General features: G+C 50.5%; 1 protein-coding gene across 1 annotated transcript in view; it reads right to left on the bottom strand.

The window, feature by feature from the left end:
* Positions 1–18031, bottom strand: part of SH3PXD2B (SH3 and PX domains 2B) — a 102339-nt gene that overhangs the window by 82344 nt on the left and 1964 nt on the right. The window contains exon 2 of the mRNA XM_011221931.3: positions 17978–18025. Within this exon, the coding sequence (XP_011220233.1) occupies positions 17978–18025 (48 nt within the window). The remainder of the gene's footprint in view (positions 1–17977; positions 18026–18031) is intronic.

The raw sequence follows: 18031 nt of genomic DNA, 5'->3' as shown, positions 1-18031 counted from the left end.
CTCTGATGTGCTGTTCTGTCACCCCCTCTCCCCTGGGAGCCCTGAAGGGGCAGGGGCCACATCTGTCTGGGGCACCATGGTTCTGCCACTGCCTGGTGACATTAGGCTCTTGGGAAATGTCTGGTGAAAGACTAAAAAGGCAAACGGACAGACAGGCAGGCAGAGAGACAAAAAGCCAAGACAGGGCCACACAGTCATAAATCAAGGTGACCTCACTCAAGGCTCTCTGTGTCTGGAGAGTAACAATGCTCTTGAAATGGCTGAATGGAGAGCTCAACTGCCAAGGGTACTAGAAACAGAACCAGCTTTGTGACAGAGGAGAATGCAGGCATGGGGCCCGCCCTGGAGGAGAAGTCCACATCTCAGCCCCAGGCTTCTCACAACAGGCGACAGAGAGAAAGAGAACACCACAGGAGCAAGTTCAACTACAAGGGGAAGCATCATCCCACTGCATTCAAGAGTCAGGTCAGCCTGAGGGAATTCTCTGTGGGGCGGGGGCGGGGACGGGAGATGGAAGTGTTCTGTATCCTGTCTGTGGTGGTGGTCACGAGAACCCACACATGCATAAAAACTCAGAATGCTATACCAAAAAAGGGAATTTTACTGCACACAACTAAAATTTAAAAATAATAAATACACTCACATCAATCACTCCTTAATGTTATTAAAAATCAGATGGGCACTGGCTTTAGAGTACCCGGGTATGAATCTTGGCTCTCTGGCTTGAAGCTGCTGCATGACTTTTTAAGTCAACGCATGGCTCCGAGCCTCCACTTTCTCATCTGGAAAATGGAGAGAATAGTATCCACTTTTTAAGGTTGGCTAAGGATGACAGGAACTAACGCGTGACAGGTGCTTGGCACACTGCGTGACACTGATAACCCCATTACAGAGGTGAGGCATTGGAGGCTCAGACAGCCTGTCTCCCCGGGGCCAACTCCACTCTTTCGAGGGAAGCTATGTTGAAAGGAAAAGTCAGGAATGTCATGCTGTGAAGCCCCATCAACTGCCCCCTCCTTGCGTGCCCACACACAGAGCTGCCCACCCTGGGAGCCTCTCTTTCCGTCACTGCCAGAGTCTCATCCAGATGGTGGGCAGCAGGAACCACTTCCAAGCTGGCCACGCTACCTCAATTCTTCTCGACTGAGACACGGAACTGGTGGAAACACTCGCTGGTCCGGGTGCGCAGCTCCAGCCCGGGCCTCGGCTGCCAACACACGTCCTCGCACACATCTGGCCCGAAGCAGCACGGGGAACTTTCCAATGGCAAGCAGAGGTGCTGGCAGCTGGAGCCAGGCTTGCTGAAACCAACCTGAAGGCTGGCTTTCTAGGAAAGCCTCCAGGACAGGCACTTAGGGCTTGTGGGGATCTCCACGGCTGCCAGGCCTCAGAGCAGCCCGGGGCCATGCAGGAAACAGCTGAGAGATTTTAAGCTGGGGCTTCTCCTGTGTGAACAGGGCTGTCTAGAGAGAACTGGGCAGCCAACAGGAGCACCCACTATGTGCAAGGCATACTGACAGTAGGGCTAAAGCTGCCCAGCTAATGAAAAACAATCAAAAAGGGCCACACTTATTGGGCTGATCAGGGACTAGGCCAAGTACTTCATTTATGTTATGTCGTGAGATCTGGAGACTAACAAAGGGTAACTGGCTGACCCAAGGTCGCAGAGCCACCATGCGACAGAGCCTGGATCTAAACCCCAGGTGGGAAAAGCTCAGTATATGTGGTCAGATGGGTCTCAGCTCTTACCTAAAGGGTCCAGCACAGTGCCTGGCACATGGGGGGTCTCAAGAGAGAAGACATTAGTAGAAACCTCTCACGGCCACAGACCCCTTAAGAAGCACTCCCTAGCCACTGTAGGGGCATAGAGAGGATGAGGACTCATTCTGCAGGGGGAGCTTAAGCTCTCCAGATTAAAAAAAAACAACTGCTCTGGATCTTGAGTAGGAGTTTTCTGAATGAGGACCAACACCTAATGACCACTTACTAAATCCCCAGCACTCTGCTGTCAGGAAACCCTATGGAGTGAACCCTGCTCTCCAGCCCATTTCACAGCAGAGGAAACTGACATTCAGACAGGTTAGGTCACTGGCCCAAAGCCATGCAGCTGGTTACAGATGCCGGGATTTGAACCCGGATTTGTTTTATTTCAGAATGCCCATTCCTAACCAGGAAGACCAGGTGAAAAGTGAGTCACGTGAACCATAAGCAGCTGTGTTCACTTCCCCTGGCTCCCAAGAACAGCGGAGGAGAATCCTGCCTCGACCACTTACTAGCCAGGTGACTTTGGGCAACAACGCTCCATTCTGAAAAGTAAACGAGGCCACACATGGGAAGCCAAAGACAGCGCTGCGAGCAGCAGGTCCTCTCTAATGTATAGATGAAATGAGCTCATGAACCAGTGCGTGGCCCCAACCACGCTGACTGTCCCTGACAGCTTCTCAAACCTGGTTGCACCGTACGCTTGGGGGTGCTTGTTAAAACATCAGAGTTTGACCCTAGCCAGCCCCTCCCACTGCCTGTGTTCAAACCTTGGCCCTGTGATTTCCTAGCTGCATGGGCCTGGGCAAGTCCTAGCTCAGCCTGCTTCTCCATCTGCAAAATGGAGGTAATGGTGGTGCCTACCTCATGGGGTGATGGTAAGAATCAGAAAATTCAATGCATGCAAAGCTCCAAGCACAGCGCCAGGTACATAGTAGCTACTCAATAAAGAATGGTCACTGTTACTTCTCCCCCAACCTAGAGTCAGTGGGCACAAAGACAATGAAATGTATGCAGAAGCCTGGCTATTCTTTTTTTTTTTTTTTTTAAGATTTTATTTATTTATTTGACAGAGATAGAGACAGCCAGCGAGAGAGGGAACACAAGCAGGGGGAGTGGGAGAGAAGAAGCAGGCTCACAGCCGAGGAGCCCGATGCGGGACTCGATCCCACAACGCCGGGATCACGCCCTGAGCTGAAGGCAGACGCTCAACCGCTGTGCCACCCAGGCGCCCCAGAAGCCTGGCTATTTTTGATCCCAGCAGGCAGAGATCAGAGGACCCTGGAAGTCTGGGACCTTCTAAAACAAGGTCAAATGGACCTGAGACCTCCAAGATGGGAGGGAGCTCAGTAGAGGAGGTGGGAGCAAGGGTGGCCAGAAAGGTGTAGGAGACAGGACAGGGCAAGGAGTCCCGCAGCCAGCTCTTGTCCTGGGTCCTCCCTTCCCTGTTGGTCATGTTGCCTCCTTATTGGCTATCTCCTCCACCACACAGGCTTAGCTCAGGTCCAGGCCACCTCACTTTGGATGCCAGTGGCTGTTCCTGCAAGGTCCTCCTGCCTCTCTGCTCACCCCAGCAGGGTATTTCTAGAACACAGCATCTGACTGGATTCCCCTCCTCGTTAGAGTCTCTCAGTGGTTCCCTCTTAATGAAAAACAGCAGAACACCACCACCAATTCACATTTAATGAGCACTTCCTTCCTCCTGGCCATGCTACGGGTCCTTATTCCCTAACAAGGCAGGACTTATTGTCACCCCCATTTTACAGATGGGGTAATTGAGTCTGGAGAAGCCAATGGCCTTATTTAGTCCAGACCAACACAGTCACCAGCCTGAGTTTCTGCAACAACTCCCTATCTGACCTCCTGCCTCTAGCAGCCATTTTGGCTCTGCCTTGGTGATGCTGTGGACAAGAGCTGGACCAGAGGACACTGGGCCCGGATCCAGAGTCTAGATACCAGGCCCTGGATTCAACAAATGAACAGGAGGGCTCAGGAAGAACACTCCCATAATTTGGAAGGATAACTGACACAAATCATTCCTGTCACCCTCCAGTCCCCCAACCAAAGCCAAAGACACTGTAGCAGAAAACTCTAGAAGCTGAGACCGTCTAAACGAGGGTCAGAAATGTGGGGTTCCAAAGAGCCTCCCAGGGAGTCTCAGGCTGCAGCTGCCAGCTGCTGGGCCAGGGGGTCCCAGAGAAGGCCGGGAATCTCCCAGCCACGAGGCGAGGCCACGCCACACAGAACAGGCAGCCCAGCCTCAAGACAGCAACAGTGCCAACCTCACAGACTCTGAGTTTGACAGACATGGGTTCCAATCCTGGCCATACCATGTCCTCGAGCAAGCTACCTGGCAGCTTCATTTTCCCCAGCTGTAAAACAGGGATGCTAACAATAGTATTTCCTGTCTCTCAGGGCTGTTGAAATGTATAATTGGGCTAATGTCTGTAAGACGCTTGGTCTAGCGGTGGACATTAACCTCCTTCCATGTAAGCACATGGGATTCCTGAGGCCAAAATCAAATCCAGATCATCAGGGTGAACCAAGTGAAACTTATTTGTATGGGTAAAAAATTGACAATTTCATATGGTTCAACCTGATAGCATCCCAGAGGGCTGGAGGATTCCTTCTGCTTCCAGTGGACGAGACTAAGAATTAGTTACTTTTCTCGTGAGTGTTTACTACGTGTCATGTACTGGGATGAGTCTTCCATTTATAAATGAAGAAGATACGGAGGTTCTGAGAAGTTAAGTAACCCACCCAAAATTGCATAACTAGAAAGTGACACATCTAAGATTCGCATCCAGGTCTGGCTGCCTTCAAAGTGTGTGCCTTAACAACTATGACACAATGCTCGGTCTGGTGCCAACAGGAGGTCATCACGAGGAATCTGTGTCAGCTCAACGATGTCAGTGTCCCTCACCCTAGAATCACGGGACCTTGGAATTGAGGGGGCCTAGGCAGTCATGGCTTCATTCAAGGAACACACTTGGCACCTGTTCTGAGTCAGGCTCTGGACTATGAAGGACTCAGAGCTAGTGGGAGAAAAGAAGACATCTCAACAGACGACTAGCCTCCACATACAGGCACTGCAATGCGGCTGGTCCACTGGGAGGTTCTGCAGCAAAGCTGGGTGCCCCGGCTGGGTGACAGGCAAAAAAGAGGCAAACTAATCTAGGATACTCCCCAACAGCTGCCCCTACCCCTAAGTCCAGCCTCATCTCGTCCTACTGGGCTTGGGGCCATGGAGGAGGAAAGAACTTGATGAGAATGTGGAAGGACTGAGCTCTCAGACCCTCGGGACAGCCACCTATGAAAGGTGTCATAAAGGGAGAGGGATTCCTGCACCAGTAAAGTAGGGCAGCTGCAGAAGGGGGTTCCAAGCTTTGTACAGCCAAGGAACCCCTTTTCCTGCAAAAACCGTATGCGATTCTTACTGGTCAGGTTCTGAGCGTACCCTTGGCCAACCCCGTGCCCACGCCCTGCTGGGCTCCTCATCTGGGAGAGACTATTCCGCCCAGCCTCAATTTGAGCTCCTATGTGGACTTTTCTGCTGGCTTCTTATGCTTCACATATAAGACCATGAGATAGGAAAAAAGACAGCAAGGGGAGCAGGCTCCCCTCCTTCTCCCTCCCGGGAGCCTTCCTGCTTCCACCATACTACACTGTTCTCTCCCTTCTGGAGAAACGTGGGATAATACACAAAAACGTAATACAGTATAAAACAGACCATAACTCCTCACAGCACCCAACAGTCTCGAGGTACTTCCTACGAGGCTGCACTCTATCGCCGCTTCCACTCTGCAGCGGATGGAACAAATAAGGCCGAGGGAGGTCAAGTAGCCAGTTCCGTCCAGCTGGCACTAAGCCAGCTGATGGCAAAGTCTGAGGTCTTAAAACTGTCCACATTTCCACCACCAGAAACGATGTTTTGGGCTCTTCCCTAGACCTTTTTCCATACGCTGAAGTACTTTCTGAAATCAAGATCACATTGTATAAATAACTTGTCTTTTTCACTTACATTATATGGGGAGCATTTCCCATTCATTAAAAAATCCTTTGAAAAAACCATTTTTAGAAGACCCTTAATAGTCCACTGAAGGCCATGGATCATTTATCTAATCCCACCTCCAATGAGAAACATCACGGTTATTTTCAACAGGGTTTTCATTACCGCACTGCTAAATATCCAAATATATAAATCTTCCGGGAAAAGTGTTTTAAATCACAGGGGTGCACCCCGGGCTAGTCCATTTAGAGGATGTTTCTGGATGTGTGATCATGCCAGAACACCTGAGTCCTATCATTGTGAGGTGCTTATCATGGCTAGTAATGGTGATAAGGATGATGGTAAAGATAATACTAATGGGTAACTACCCAGCATTTTCAAATGCTCGGCTCTGCTCTAAACCCTTTACGTGAAATGACCCACCCACCGTAGGTACTATTCTTACTCTCATTTTTATAGATGAAGAAACTGAGGCACAGAGAAGTTAAGATGCTTACTACCAGGTCACACAGCTGGTAACCAGCAGAGCTGGTCAAACCCATGCCACCTCTCTTCCAAACCCAAAGTTGGAAACTTCTACCCAGAAGTCTTTGTCTTTCTCTCTCTCTCTCTCTTTTTTTTTTTTTTTTTTGTGCCACAGACCCCTTTGACAATCTCACAAAACCTATGGGCCACTTCTCAGAATGATTTAAAATAAAATAAAGCATGCAGGATTCCAAATGAAAGATTATACTGAATTCTAATAAAAATGTTTCAAAAAACAAAATGGTGAACATACGTACCCTTCTATTAACGTAATAATGAAATCTAGCAGTAGGTTGAAACACCACAATTCTGAACTAGTAAATCATCTACTTACTACTAGCAGATGACAAATGATCTTTGGGATCCATGCAACAGCTGTAAGGTGATATGAAAATAGAGGGGGATTTCTTTTTTTTTTTTTTTAAAGATTTTATTTATTTGACAGTGAGAGACAGCCAGAGAGAGAGGGAACACAAGCAGGGGGAGTGGGAGAGGAAGAAGCAGGCTTCCCAGCAGAGCAGGGAGCTCGATGCGGGGCTCGATTCCAGAATGCCGGGATCACGCCCTGAGCCAAAGGCAGATGCTTAACGACTGTACCACCCAGGTGCCCCTTTAATTTTTTATTTAAATTCAATTTAGGTAACATATACTGTATTATTAGTTTCAGGGGCAGAGTTCAGTGATTCATCAGTTGCATATAACACCCAGTGCTCATTACATCAAGTGCCCTCCTTAATGCCCATTGCCCACTCCTCTCCCCTCCAGCAACAGAGGGAAATTTCTACGGGTGATGGAGTCCCCGGTACCACTAATATCACTGAGGGTTGCTGCCTTCATTCACAATGGAAGGCATTGCTAAATTAGGGTCAGAGGTTGATGAAAATAAAGATGAACTTTTCCCCTTCCAAGTTCAGGACTCTCTGAATTCTACCCGCATTGAGAACTCCTCTGCTAGTCAGTCTTCCGCCTCCGGAGCACACCTCTCTGTCCCAGTGAGGAAGGGGCCGCCCAGGCCTCAGACCCCTTCCTGGTCCCACAGCCCCACGCCAGGCCCCATCACGGCCCTAAAGCTGTGATGATGTGTTCCAAACAGATGGTGATCTCCATGGGCACAAAGGCTGCCTGGCTATCTTAGCCTCTCTCCAGCTTGGGGCCAGGCTTGGCCCAGGGCAGACAATAAACCCACATCTGTGCAACAGACTGCCAGCCAAGGGTGGCCCGAAGCCAAAGGCTGCTGATTCACACCTTGGCTGGGGAGGAGGAAATGGTGACGCCACTGCGTGGGTTTCTAGCTTTCTTTGCCAATGCGGTGGGCAGGGGGTCTATGCAATTCTGCTTAATTAAGCAGAACAGAAAATATTATCCTTATGTGCTTTAAGGCAATGCTTCCCTTCATCTCTGGGGAGAGAAATGACTATACCCTTATAGTCAATGATAGGCACCGAGCTGAGCGTGATCCTGGGCAAACTATCCCACCTTCCCAAGCCTCAGTTTCCACATTTGTGAAATGGGCTAATAACAGTACCCACATAGCAGACATCAATTGTTTCCACCTGCCCCTTCCTCCAGGAACAGTACCCTGAATCCCCTCCAATGACTCTCTCTCCCGCTACTTGCAATTCAGGGGAACTATCTATCCCAATATCTGGCCCTTGCCTGGCCAAAGGATGGTCAGGTGATCTGGCTGGGCCAGTCGGACTCTCTCTTCCTGGAACTGGACTCGAGTGGCCAAAGGACTGAGGGATGGAGCAGCTGCCTGCCTCTGGTGATGCTCTGATGTCCCCTGGCAGCTCCTCCTCCCGGGGTGGCTCCAGCTGGCCAGCCCCCACCCCCTTCTGCCAGAGCAATCTTGCCATACATTCCCTACAGCCTAAGTTAGCCAGGTTCGTGTCTGTTACTTGCATCTCCCGGAGGTGCTGAGTGGATTCAGTGATATAAAGCATGAATAGCCTTGAGCACGTAAGAAGACTCAGATACGTAACACCCATTCCATAATAAGGATAAAAAATTATTATTAAGGCTTGAGAACAAAACAAGTCTGGACTTATTTAATCCTTCCCAAACTTCGGAATTCCTACTGGCGCTCACAGTCCCTTCTAGTATTCCCCTCCTGGCCCTCCCGCCCGACTTCATCTTCGTGTTCTACCTACAGCCCTCCTGTGGACAGGTGCTCTCTCCCTGCAGCCTCCCACGTTCTTGTCTGTGCTCTGCCCCCTCCCTTCTCCTGTGGAAGGCCTTTCTACCCATCCAGCCCACAGGAGGGCCCCTGGGTATCAGCTCCCCAACTATTCCAGTTACTTCCTCCTAGACCCCTCTGGGCCCGAGCCCTGGCCCTGGCCTGTGTATACTAGTGCTGTGCCCCTCTTGAGGGCGGGGCTCGTACCTTCTATTCTTATGTGGCTGTTGGCCCACTCAGGAGCCCTTGGGTCCTTCCGGCCCCCACCTGTCAGGCTTCATCTCCATCACTCAAATCTCTCCTGCTTCTTTCAAACGCACCACATACCCGGGTTTCCGCTTCTCTGCCTTCCTGTTCTTTGCCTGAAATCTCCTTCCCTTTCTCCACTTGCAGCATCCCTCCCTGGCTTTGTGATCAGCCTCGGGTCACCTCCTCCATGCTGCTCTGTCCATGTTCAACTTCCCCAGAACCCAAGTGCACAGGATTCCGCTTATCCCCCCAAGTTCCAGACCAGCTCAGAAACACCCTGTCTGCCTGTCTCTCTTAGGATACTGGCCTCACTGAAGTCTGAATTCCTGGTCTGTGTGTCTGTAGATCGTCCCTGCACTTCCAAGTGCCTGGCTCCTGGAGGGATTTATATTTGCTCAGTGAATTCTCAACAAACACTGTCACTATTATGAAGTCCAAAGCCTTCTTAGTTTTTTTTGTTTGTTTGTTTTTTGTTTTGAAAGTGGTGGTTTTTGTAGAATTACCAAAGTACAGGGTGCCTGGTAAAATCCGAATTTCAAATAAACAATGAATAATTTTGTAGTCGAAGTATGTCCTAAATATCACATGTGTATCTGAAATTCCAATTTCACTGGGCATCCTGTTAAATTTGGTAAATCTGGCAATCCTAAGCCCTGGGATGGCCTGAAACAGGCCTGCAGAAGCAGGGGGTGGAGCTCTGCCCACCGGCACACAAGAGATGCGCCACTAGGTCCCTTTTCCCTTCACCTCCTGAAGAAGGCCCTGGGCTCACCGCCTGCCTGGAGGTTTGCATCGGAGCCAGCAAGTACGGGAGGAAAACACCCCAGAGTTTGGAGAAGGGGGCGGAGGAACGAAGGACATGTGACAAAGGCTGGATCAGAGGAATGAGCCACACTAACCCCTGCCCACCCGGCCCCACTGTGAGACACAGCTTCCTGAGCCCTATTACATCAGCCAGTCTCCGTGTCACGGCAGGGGGCAGCGAGGCCTGCTCCACCCAGCGTCTGGCTAACCCTGCTGACAAGGGCTGCAAGGAAGGTACCATAGGGCCCCAGTTTCTGGGCATTACCCCAGGCTGGGAAGCTCCAAGGACAACTGTCCCAGCAGCACTGTCCTCAGGCATTCTGCACAAAAGCTCCTTTAATTTGCAAAGCCACCAAAGCCACTCACTTCCCAGAAGAGAAGGCTCAGCGCCAACAGCGAGTGAATGACAGGATCAGACTAGAACTCGGTCTCTGAGTGCGGAAGCCACACTCACAACCCTCCAGCCACATGGCCTTCTTACTAAGCCTCATCTCTCCTATGGCCAGCGATGGGTGCCCACGACTCACTGCCTGCACCCACCAGGCTGACAGGCTACTCAGCCAATGGCTCTCCTGCTTGCAGCCGCAGTGACCCACAGCTGGCCTTCATCTCCAAGGGGAAGGAGAAAACTGAGTCATGCAAACCAAGACCACAGCCCGTTCTCCCAGGGAGAAAGCATATCCCATTTGCAATCAGGATATGAGTATCCTAGATATTCAGAAGTACCATGAATGGTGCGGTCCCCTAGTACTTTTCTGGTAGTGTGACAGCCAACTGGACACCATGCTGACCCCCGGGCACCTGCGGGTGGGCTAACAGTGAATCCAGAACACCCAGGGAGCAGGGTGAGGGGCATAAGTCTCATCTGGATGACCCTTCTCGTGCCCTATGACCTCGGCGCAGAGCACGGAACTCAGGCCTGCCATTCTTTCCAACCCTCCTCAGCTGCGGGCGTTGGGGGAGGAGAATCTGGACCCGCTGAGCAAGCAGCATTTGAACTTGGAAAAGCATCTGCTCGGGCCTTCCCTCGAGGTATTTTAAACTCATTTCTTTCCACTCCGTGGGCTCTCGCACTGGAAAGCCACATGCAGAGACCTCCCCCTCTGCAGCGGGAGTGGGGGAAGAGGATCGGAGGCCAACGCCTACCTCGGGAGGACAGGCTCTCTGAGGAGCTGGAGAATCCCACTGCTTCGGGACAGGACGGGGCAGCAGGATGTGGGAACCTGGCTGGAGCCACCCACAGCTTGGCACGGCTTCTTTTTGAAAATGAGCATTTGCTGTTTTTTTTTAAATTTTCACTAAAAACAGGAATATGTGTTCACTGCAGAACATTTGGAAAACAGAAAAGCACAGACGAGCAAAAAAAAAAGTGACATATTTTATCAGCTATATTTCTGTGCTTACACAGACACATATTTTCATCCTTCATTTGTAATCAGGTGGGAATCAGCCCTAGCGTGTTGTTTTGCAAGCAGCTTTTACTGTTTAATATTCCCATGACAGAAGACAGAATACATTTTTACCATCTTGATGGTATCCTCGCATGTGGATATAGTACATTTTATTTATCTTGTTCTCCACTGATGGGCGTCTAAGTGGTTACAGACTTCTTACTATCATAAACGTTACTATGTTTGTACGTTCCTAATATAGTTCAGAACGATGGAGCCCTGACTATATGCTGGGCCCATTTAATCCCCCCATCAGTCCTAGGACATTGGAACTGTTACTATGCCCATTTTATAGAGGTGCAGGGAGGATACGTCATTTCTCTGACGTCATACTACTGGTAGGTGGCAGAGCAGGGATTTGAACCCAGACTGTCTGGTGTACTTTCTGTGCTCACCAGAAGCATGAAGTGACACAGATTCAAAGTCTGAACTAAAGTGACGTGTAAGTGATCTGAAGATACGATAGCTCCATCCGCCTTGATCTTGGGCCAACTGCAGAGGCCCCGAGTGTAAGGAGCAAGCTGGGATCTCCTTGTATCCAGGGGCCAGAGGGATCAGGATGGTGCAATGCAACTGATAAGGTCCAATGTTTTTTAACCAGAAGAAAGCAACAGCCATTAAAAACCAACAACAACAACAACATACTTGAGGGGCCTTAATGCCTACCTAATGCACGACTTCTCTGAGACACGGCCAGGGCGCATGACAAGCACCCACCTCCAGAGTGGATTGGAAGGCTCAGTCTTGCTCAAGGGCCTATGCTGGCAGCTGCAGGGTGTCCAGTCTGGAGCTGGCACCCCATATATGCCTATCGAATGAAAAAGCATGGAGAACACAGCAGCCTCGCAGCAGCAGGCAGGAAGAGACACAGATTTGGATCCCGGCTATTATTATTGTCAACATTATTTTTCATGACTACTACCATTGATTAAGTGCCTTTTATACAGGATGCGTCAGGCTGAATATTGTGCGACACGAGTTATTCTTCACAATTGCCCTATACTTGTAGATAAGTACTATTACATCCTCCTGCCCTCACTTTATAGACCTGCAGGTAGCTCGTCTACAAGGTCACCCAGCCCAAAAGTGCTTCAGAAGGACTCAAAGCCAGGTCTTTTCATCATGAAAGAAACGTGCTAGTAGCTGGCATTTATCCCTCTGGCAGAAGGCACGGAGTATAGATCGAGTGTATACATTATCCGCAAAGCACACAACGACGACTTCCCCTTAGGAGGAAGACACTGTACTCATTCCACAGATGCAGAAACTAAGGCTGGCGGTTGCGTCAGCCAAGGCCATGTTTATCTCCAACACCCAAGTTTGCTGCCCTGCCCTGCATGTGTCTGCAAAAGAAGGGGTGCCACGTAACTGGTGGCTGGACACAGAATGCAGCTAATTTGGGTGGCAGGCTCACACCTTGTTCCAGACCACTGAGCTCGCCAGCCAGAGGCCTCCTATAGACTGAGACGAGAATGCTAGTAATACCTAATTAGGGTGTGATCTACCCTACAAAACTCAACAGCTCAGAACAGTGACCCCCAGGCTCTTAGAACCTGGCAAATGGAGAAGGGAGGTTTCAAGGCTGGTGGCATTGGATCTGCCACCCCATCACTCCAGGGGCGCAATCAATTCAGAGCTTCCTGGGGCGAGAATGATGACGGCTGGCAGCTGCCTGTGCTGCATCCCTCCAGGCTGAGGGAGCAGTGAGAGGAGGGAAGGGCCAGGAGGGGGCAACCGGGGACCAGAAGGTAGGTGACACACCCAAGGTCATCTGGCATAGGGGTGGGATCATAGTGCTGCCACCTGGCCCACACCACATATCCATCTGGCTCAGTCCCCAGGCTGCCACTCCTAGCTGTGTGATCTCAGGTACACACCTTCCCCTCTCTGAGCCTCCAGTCTCAAGGGGACAGTGGGAACACTAAGGTAACTACTAGAAAGATTAGAATCTTGCCTGTATAAAGAAATCGTACCAATTACTAGAAGACAAATAATTCAATATACTGAGAAAGGGGCAAAAGATACAACAGGTAATTCACAGAAGAAGAAATGTCAATGGCTGATGGAGGCAGGAAAAGATGCTCAACCAGCGAGCGAGCAGGGAGAGGCGAACGCCACTGCGCGATCCTATTCTGCACTCAGTGGACTGGCTAAAACGACAAAATCCGACCATTCGCGGTATTGGCAAGGACACACAGCAAAGGGAGGCACAGACACTGCTCCAGGAGAGATAAATGTACAAGGTGACAATGCACGAGCCCCTAGACCCAGCGACCCCACCTCAGGTACACGTGCAGGAAGCAGTTGTGCAGACCTGAACTGCTGGGACACCCCAGAAGTTCCCAACACGGGCTAGAAGAAAGAGTGGTCTATTCAAATGGAGTATTAAACAGCAGTTAAAATGAACCGGGGACACACGTATCAGCACAGATCTCAAAAGGGCAATGTTTTTATATAGTTTTAAAACATTCAATGAAAGATTTGGGGCAGTGTTAAAAAGGTAAAAACACTGAAAGGTGCATAGGGCTGGGGCAGGAAGGGGCCTGATCGCAGACAAGTCCCAGGGATTTTTTTGGGGGTGATGCAAATGTTATAAAACTGGATTGTAGTGGTGGTCACGCAGCTTTATAAATTCACTAAAACAATCAGCAAACCATACACTTAAAATGAGTGACTTTTATGGCTTGTAAATTATACCTCAATAAAGCTGTGAGAGGAAGAAAATCCTAAGAGATCTAATAGTCTATTTTTTAAAAAAAGATTTTATTTATTTGAGAGAGAGAGAGCATGAGCAGGGGGGAGGAGCAGAGGGAGAGGAAGAAGCAGACTCCCCACTGAGCAAGGAGCCTGATGCAGAGCTCGATCCCAGGACCCCAGGATCATGACCTGAGCCGAAGGCAGATGCTTAACTGACTGAGCCACCCAGCCGCCCCTCTAATAGTCTATTTTTAAAAAGTACATGGGGATGACAAACACCAAATGCAGGACACCGGTTCATTTTGGGGAGGGGGAGAGTTAGGGAGGGTACATAGGGGTTTTGCATCTGCTATGTTTCTTAAAAACCAAAAATAATGATCTGAAACATAGCCAAATATGAAGATCTGACAGAGCTGCATGGTGGAGAGTTATTTCATTTTATGCATTTGTATATTTGAAATAGTGTTGTGATGACTAATTAAACAGAGAGCCTAATCCAGTGCCTGGCCCACAACAACTGACTGAATTTCAGCGGTCACAATGACTGCTGCTACAACTGCTGCCACCACCATCTTGCTTCTCTTAACATCTAAAGATTTCAAGACAGAGCAAGCCAGCATCTCTTGGCTCCTTCAGACAGGGACTCTCTTCTGAACACAAGGTTTCTGTATACTCCATTGCACTGCAGGAAATGGGGTGATCCTGCAAAACCTCCAGGGAACACCTCCTCCCCTCAAGCTAGAAGACCACCCAGCCAGGGAGAGTCTCCCCAGGGCATCACCTTCTAAAGAAAGCCCCTTTCCATTCATTCCGAAAGCCCTGCGCTCTGGGGAAGGAAAGGTGGTAGCACAGAAGGGGGGTAGCTCCCTGAACCTTCAATCTCCCTGCCTCTGACAGAGGGGGGCAGCTCTAGGGGAGTCTCTCCAAATCACAATATTGTTGATATCATCCATAATAATCCCCGCCCAACTGCTGGGATCTCAAAGGTCCTGGGAGCTTCTGCCCCTGCATTTCTCCAGACCTGGCCTGTGGCTCTGCCCCCGGGCCCACTGATGATTGCCTGTGCCCAGAAGTGAAGGAGGGTGGGGCTGGGCATGGAGAGGATGCTGCCCTGATCACAGAGATGTCATTTCAGGTGGAACAGGTGACCCTGCCCAAAGCTCAGGCGCAGTTCTCCACGACATCCACAGTACCTGTGACCTGTTCCTTCTAAGGCAACTGAGTGATGAACAGTGGTGGCCAAGGTAGCTGCAAATGGGGAGAGGGGTGGTGGAAAACGAGGGGGCATGGCTAACAGAATTCTCTGTAACTGATTTGTATATTCTGACACAGTGGTTGAGGCAGGGTGTGGGGGGTAGGGCAGTGTGGTTTTAAACTCCTGGGGGACATGTCTGGGGATATTTTGGGTTGTCACAATTTGGGAGGGGGACGCTACTGGCACCTAGTGGGTAGAAGCCAGAGATGTTGCTAAACATAACAATACTCAGGACCGTCCCTCCCCCAACAAAGAAGGATCTGGCTCAAATTGTCAACGGTGTTGAGGTTGAGAAATTCTGCCCCAGAGGGAAGGAACAGCATTTACAACTTGCAGATTATAGAAGATGGAGTTCAGAGAGATAAATCGACCAGCCTAAGGTCACACAGCAGGAAATGGCAGAGCTCAGGATTGTCCAACTCCCCTTGCCATGCTTTCTCTTCAGGGTGGCTGGGTCAGGTTCAGAGAGGAGGATATACCAAATGGGATGCAAGGCTAGGCCCATACCAATAGCAGCCTCTGTGCCCATTTCTTCCAGAGTGATGGGGTAGACATGTCTTGAGAACAGGAGAGGGAGGCGCCGGTAGTTCCTGGTGGGTTCAGGTCCCCTGCCATCATGGCACTACATCTGTCCTGTTCCTACGGATGCCTCAGGCTTCAGTTTAACCCATCGCGCCTCTTCATCTGATGAACCCAAGAGCCTGGATACAAGGGAGGAGGCCCTCTTGAGTCACAACAGTGACTAAACCCACATGCAGAAAAATAAGTTTTTGGTGAAATCCCTCCACACATGACTTTGGCACATTCCCAATCAGAGTGACATGGACACCATCGAGCAGGGAGGCAGGCTCTAACAGCTACAACACGCCAGCCCCGGTGTCACGTGGTCCCTCCCCCTAGGAAGTGGGCACCATCATCCCCCAGGTACAGATGAGAAAACCGAGTCTCAGACAGGCTACACAGCCACCAAGTGGAGGCCAAAATTTGAACCCAAATCTGTATTTTAACTTGTCTCCAAGGGGCCCTAAAAAGTGATGGAAAGCTAAGCAAGATGCCCCTTAAAAGCTGCAGAACCTTCAGAAAGCTGACGGGGATGGATTTGACTAAGCAGAGAATGAAAAGCCGCAGGGGGGTCACAAATGAAGGCAGGCCTCCCGGTTCTTAAGGGGACTGTGTTTAAGGAAACTATGAAACTATGGGATCTAGGAAGTGGTGGGCTCTAGGTGGAACACCACTTTTTGGGGTCCCACAGACTTGGACTGACATCTTTGCTCTGCCCGTGTCTGTGACCTCAGGCCTAGGACCTCACTTTTCTGAGCCTTAGTCTCCTCATCTGTCAAATGGGCTCAAGAACCTCTGCCTCATATGCATGCGCTGGGAGCGGACAGGAGAGGGAGAGTGGATGGTGACGCCCAGTTAGTGTGGCTGCATTTATTCTCGTTCAGCCAGCTCACGGATTGGGTGGGAGGATGGGGTGGGAGCATGGAGAATTTTAGATTTCTTCTGGTTGCCATGTTGGTGAAAACTGTCTTCATACCAAAAAGGCAACTCAGTTACACACTCAACAAGCTCAAACAAGAAATCAAGATTTGGAAGCATTTGAAACAAGTGAACAAAAAAAAAAAAAAAAAAAAGGACAATTCAGCTCCGCTCTGGAATCAAGGGAAACTTCACTCTATTTAAAGATGCCACAGGTCCAGGAAATAGCTTCCCACCGCCTGGCTAAGGGCTGAATAACTGGCTGCCCAGCCAATAACAATACAGACTCACACAGCACACCCTTTCTCGCGGAGAGTACAGAGTGGATTCCTGGCTATCTCCTTTCAGGATTTAACAGGCTATTCAGGGAGGGCATGTAGATCTGTTTTATAAGAAAGAGCCTCTTAGGAAAATAGATCCAGAGAAGACTTGCAGGGAGGCCAAGGAGCTGAGTTTAGCCAGCCAACGCCCTTTGCTATTCATTGTTCTACACTTCTTTGTTAGGATTTTTTCCCTCCCTCTTGCTCTTTTTTCCTTCCTGGTTAACTTCTCTGCAGCTAGGCGCTGCCACTGCCCCCTTCTCACCACCAGAGACACCATAGCCCCCTTCCCTCCAGTAAGAAGGCCTCCCCAAGGCCCTACCTGGGCCCAACCTCCCACAGACCCATTACCCCTCCACCCAAAACCTCTGAGGTGGTCCCAGGGCCCCTTGAGCCCAGATCCAGGTCCTAGACTGCTGCAGAATCCATTCCCCATCTGGGGGTCACCGCCTGCCCTGGCACACCTTCCAGAGGCAGGGAAGGCCTGAATGCAGCTCCATGTTCTAGAACCTGCAGCTTCTTTGAGCCTCAGCCTTCCCATCTGCAAAATGAGGCTACTGGCCCATTTTCTCAAGTCCTCACCAGCTCTAAACAAGATTCTCATTTTACAGAGGGAGGTACCAGGAGAAAACTTTCCTACATTTTTAAACAGAAGTTATTGGAGAAAGAGGGCAGGGACTTTTTTTTTTTTTTTTAACCTTTTCACGGTGCAGGCACTGAAAGGATCCATTCTCAGAGACGGCTCCGGCCGGATCCTCCAAAAGGACGGAGCCAAACTTGGCGATCCCTAGAGGGGCTACCTGTGGCTAGGCACTGAGGGTCTGGGTGTCTCTGGACAAGGAGGAACAGGGCAGGCGGCCAGAGAACAGGAGCTTCTCTCTCTGTCTCTTTTCCCCCTCCCCCTCTTTCTGTCTCTCTGTCCCTTACACTGGCTGGGGCCAGACTTTTCCACAGATGGGCAGGAGGAGTGGGGGGGGGGACAAGGGGGAGACGGAAAGGAGGCGAGGAGCTGCAGAGGGGCGAGCAGGGGGGCGAGGCGGGAGGACGGGAAAGAGGGGAGGAGAACCGGGCAAAAGAGAGGAGGGGGAGGGGGAGGAGCTGGGAGAGACCGGGGCACGCAGCAGCAGGGCCGAGGGGGGAGAGAAAGGGGAGGGTGGGGAGAGAGCAGACGGTTCGGAAGTTTTCAGAGCCCGGGGGCTCTCGGTCGCCCCCGGCGGGGCACGGACTCGAGGGGGCGTGCGCGGCACTCACATAATGCTTGTTGGGCACTCGCCGCTTCTGCACGTCCAGCACCTTCACCTCCAC

This window comes from Ailuropoda melanoleuca, chromosome 3 (assembly GCF_002007445.2).
Source record: "Ailuropoda melanoleuca isolate Jingjing chromosome 3, ASM200744v2, whole genome shotgun sequence".
In the NCBI taxonomy this organism is placed as follows: Eukaryota; Metazoa; Chordata; class Mammalia; order Carnivora; family Ursidae; genus Ailuropoda; species Ailuropoda melanoleuca.
The sequence above is the reverse complement of the archived record's forward strand: the minus strand, read 5'-3'. Positions and strand labels throughout refer to the sequence as shown.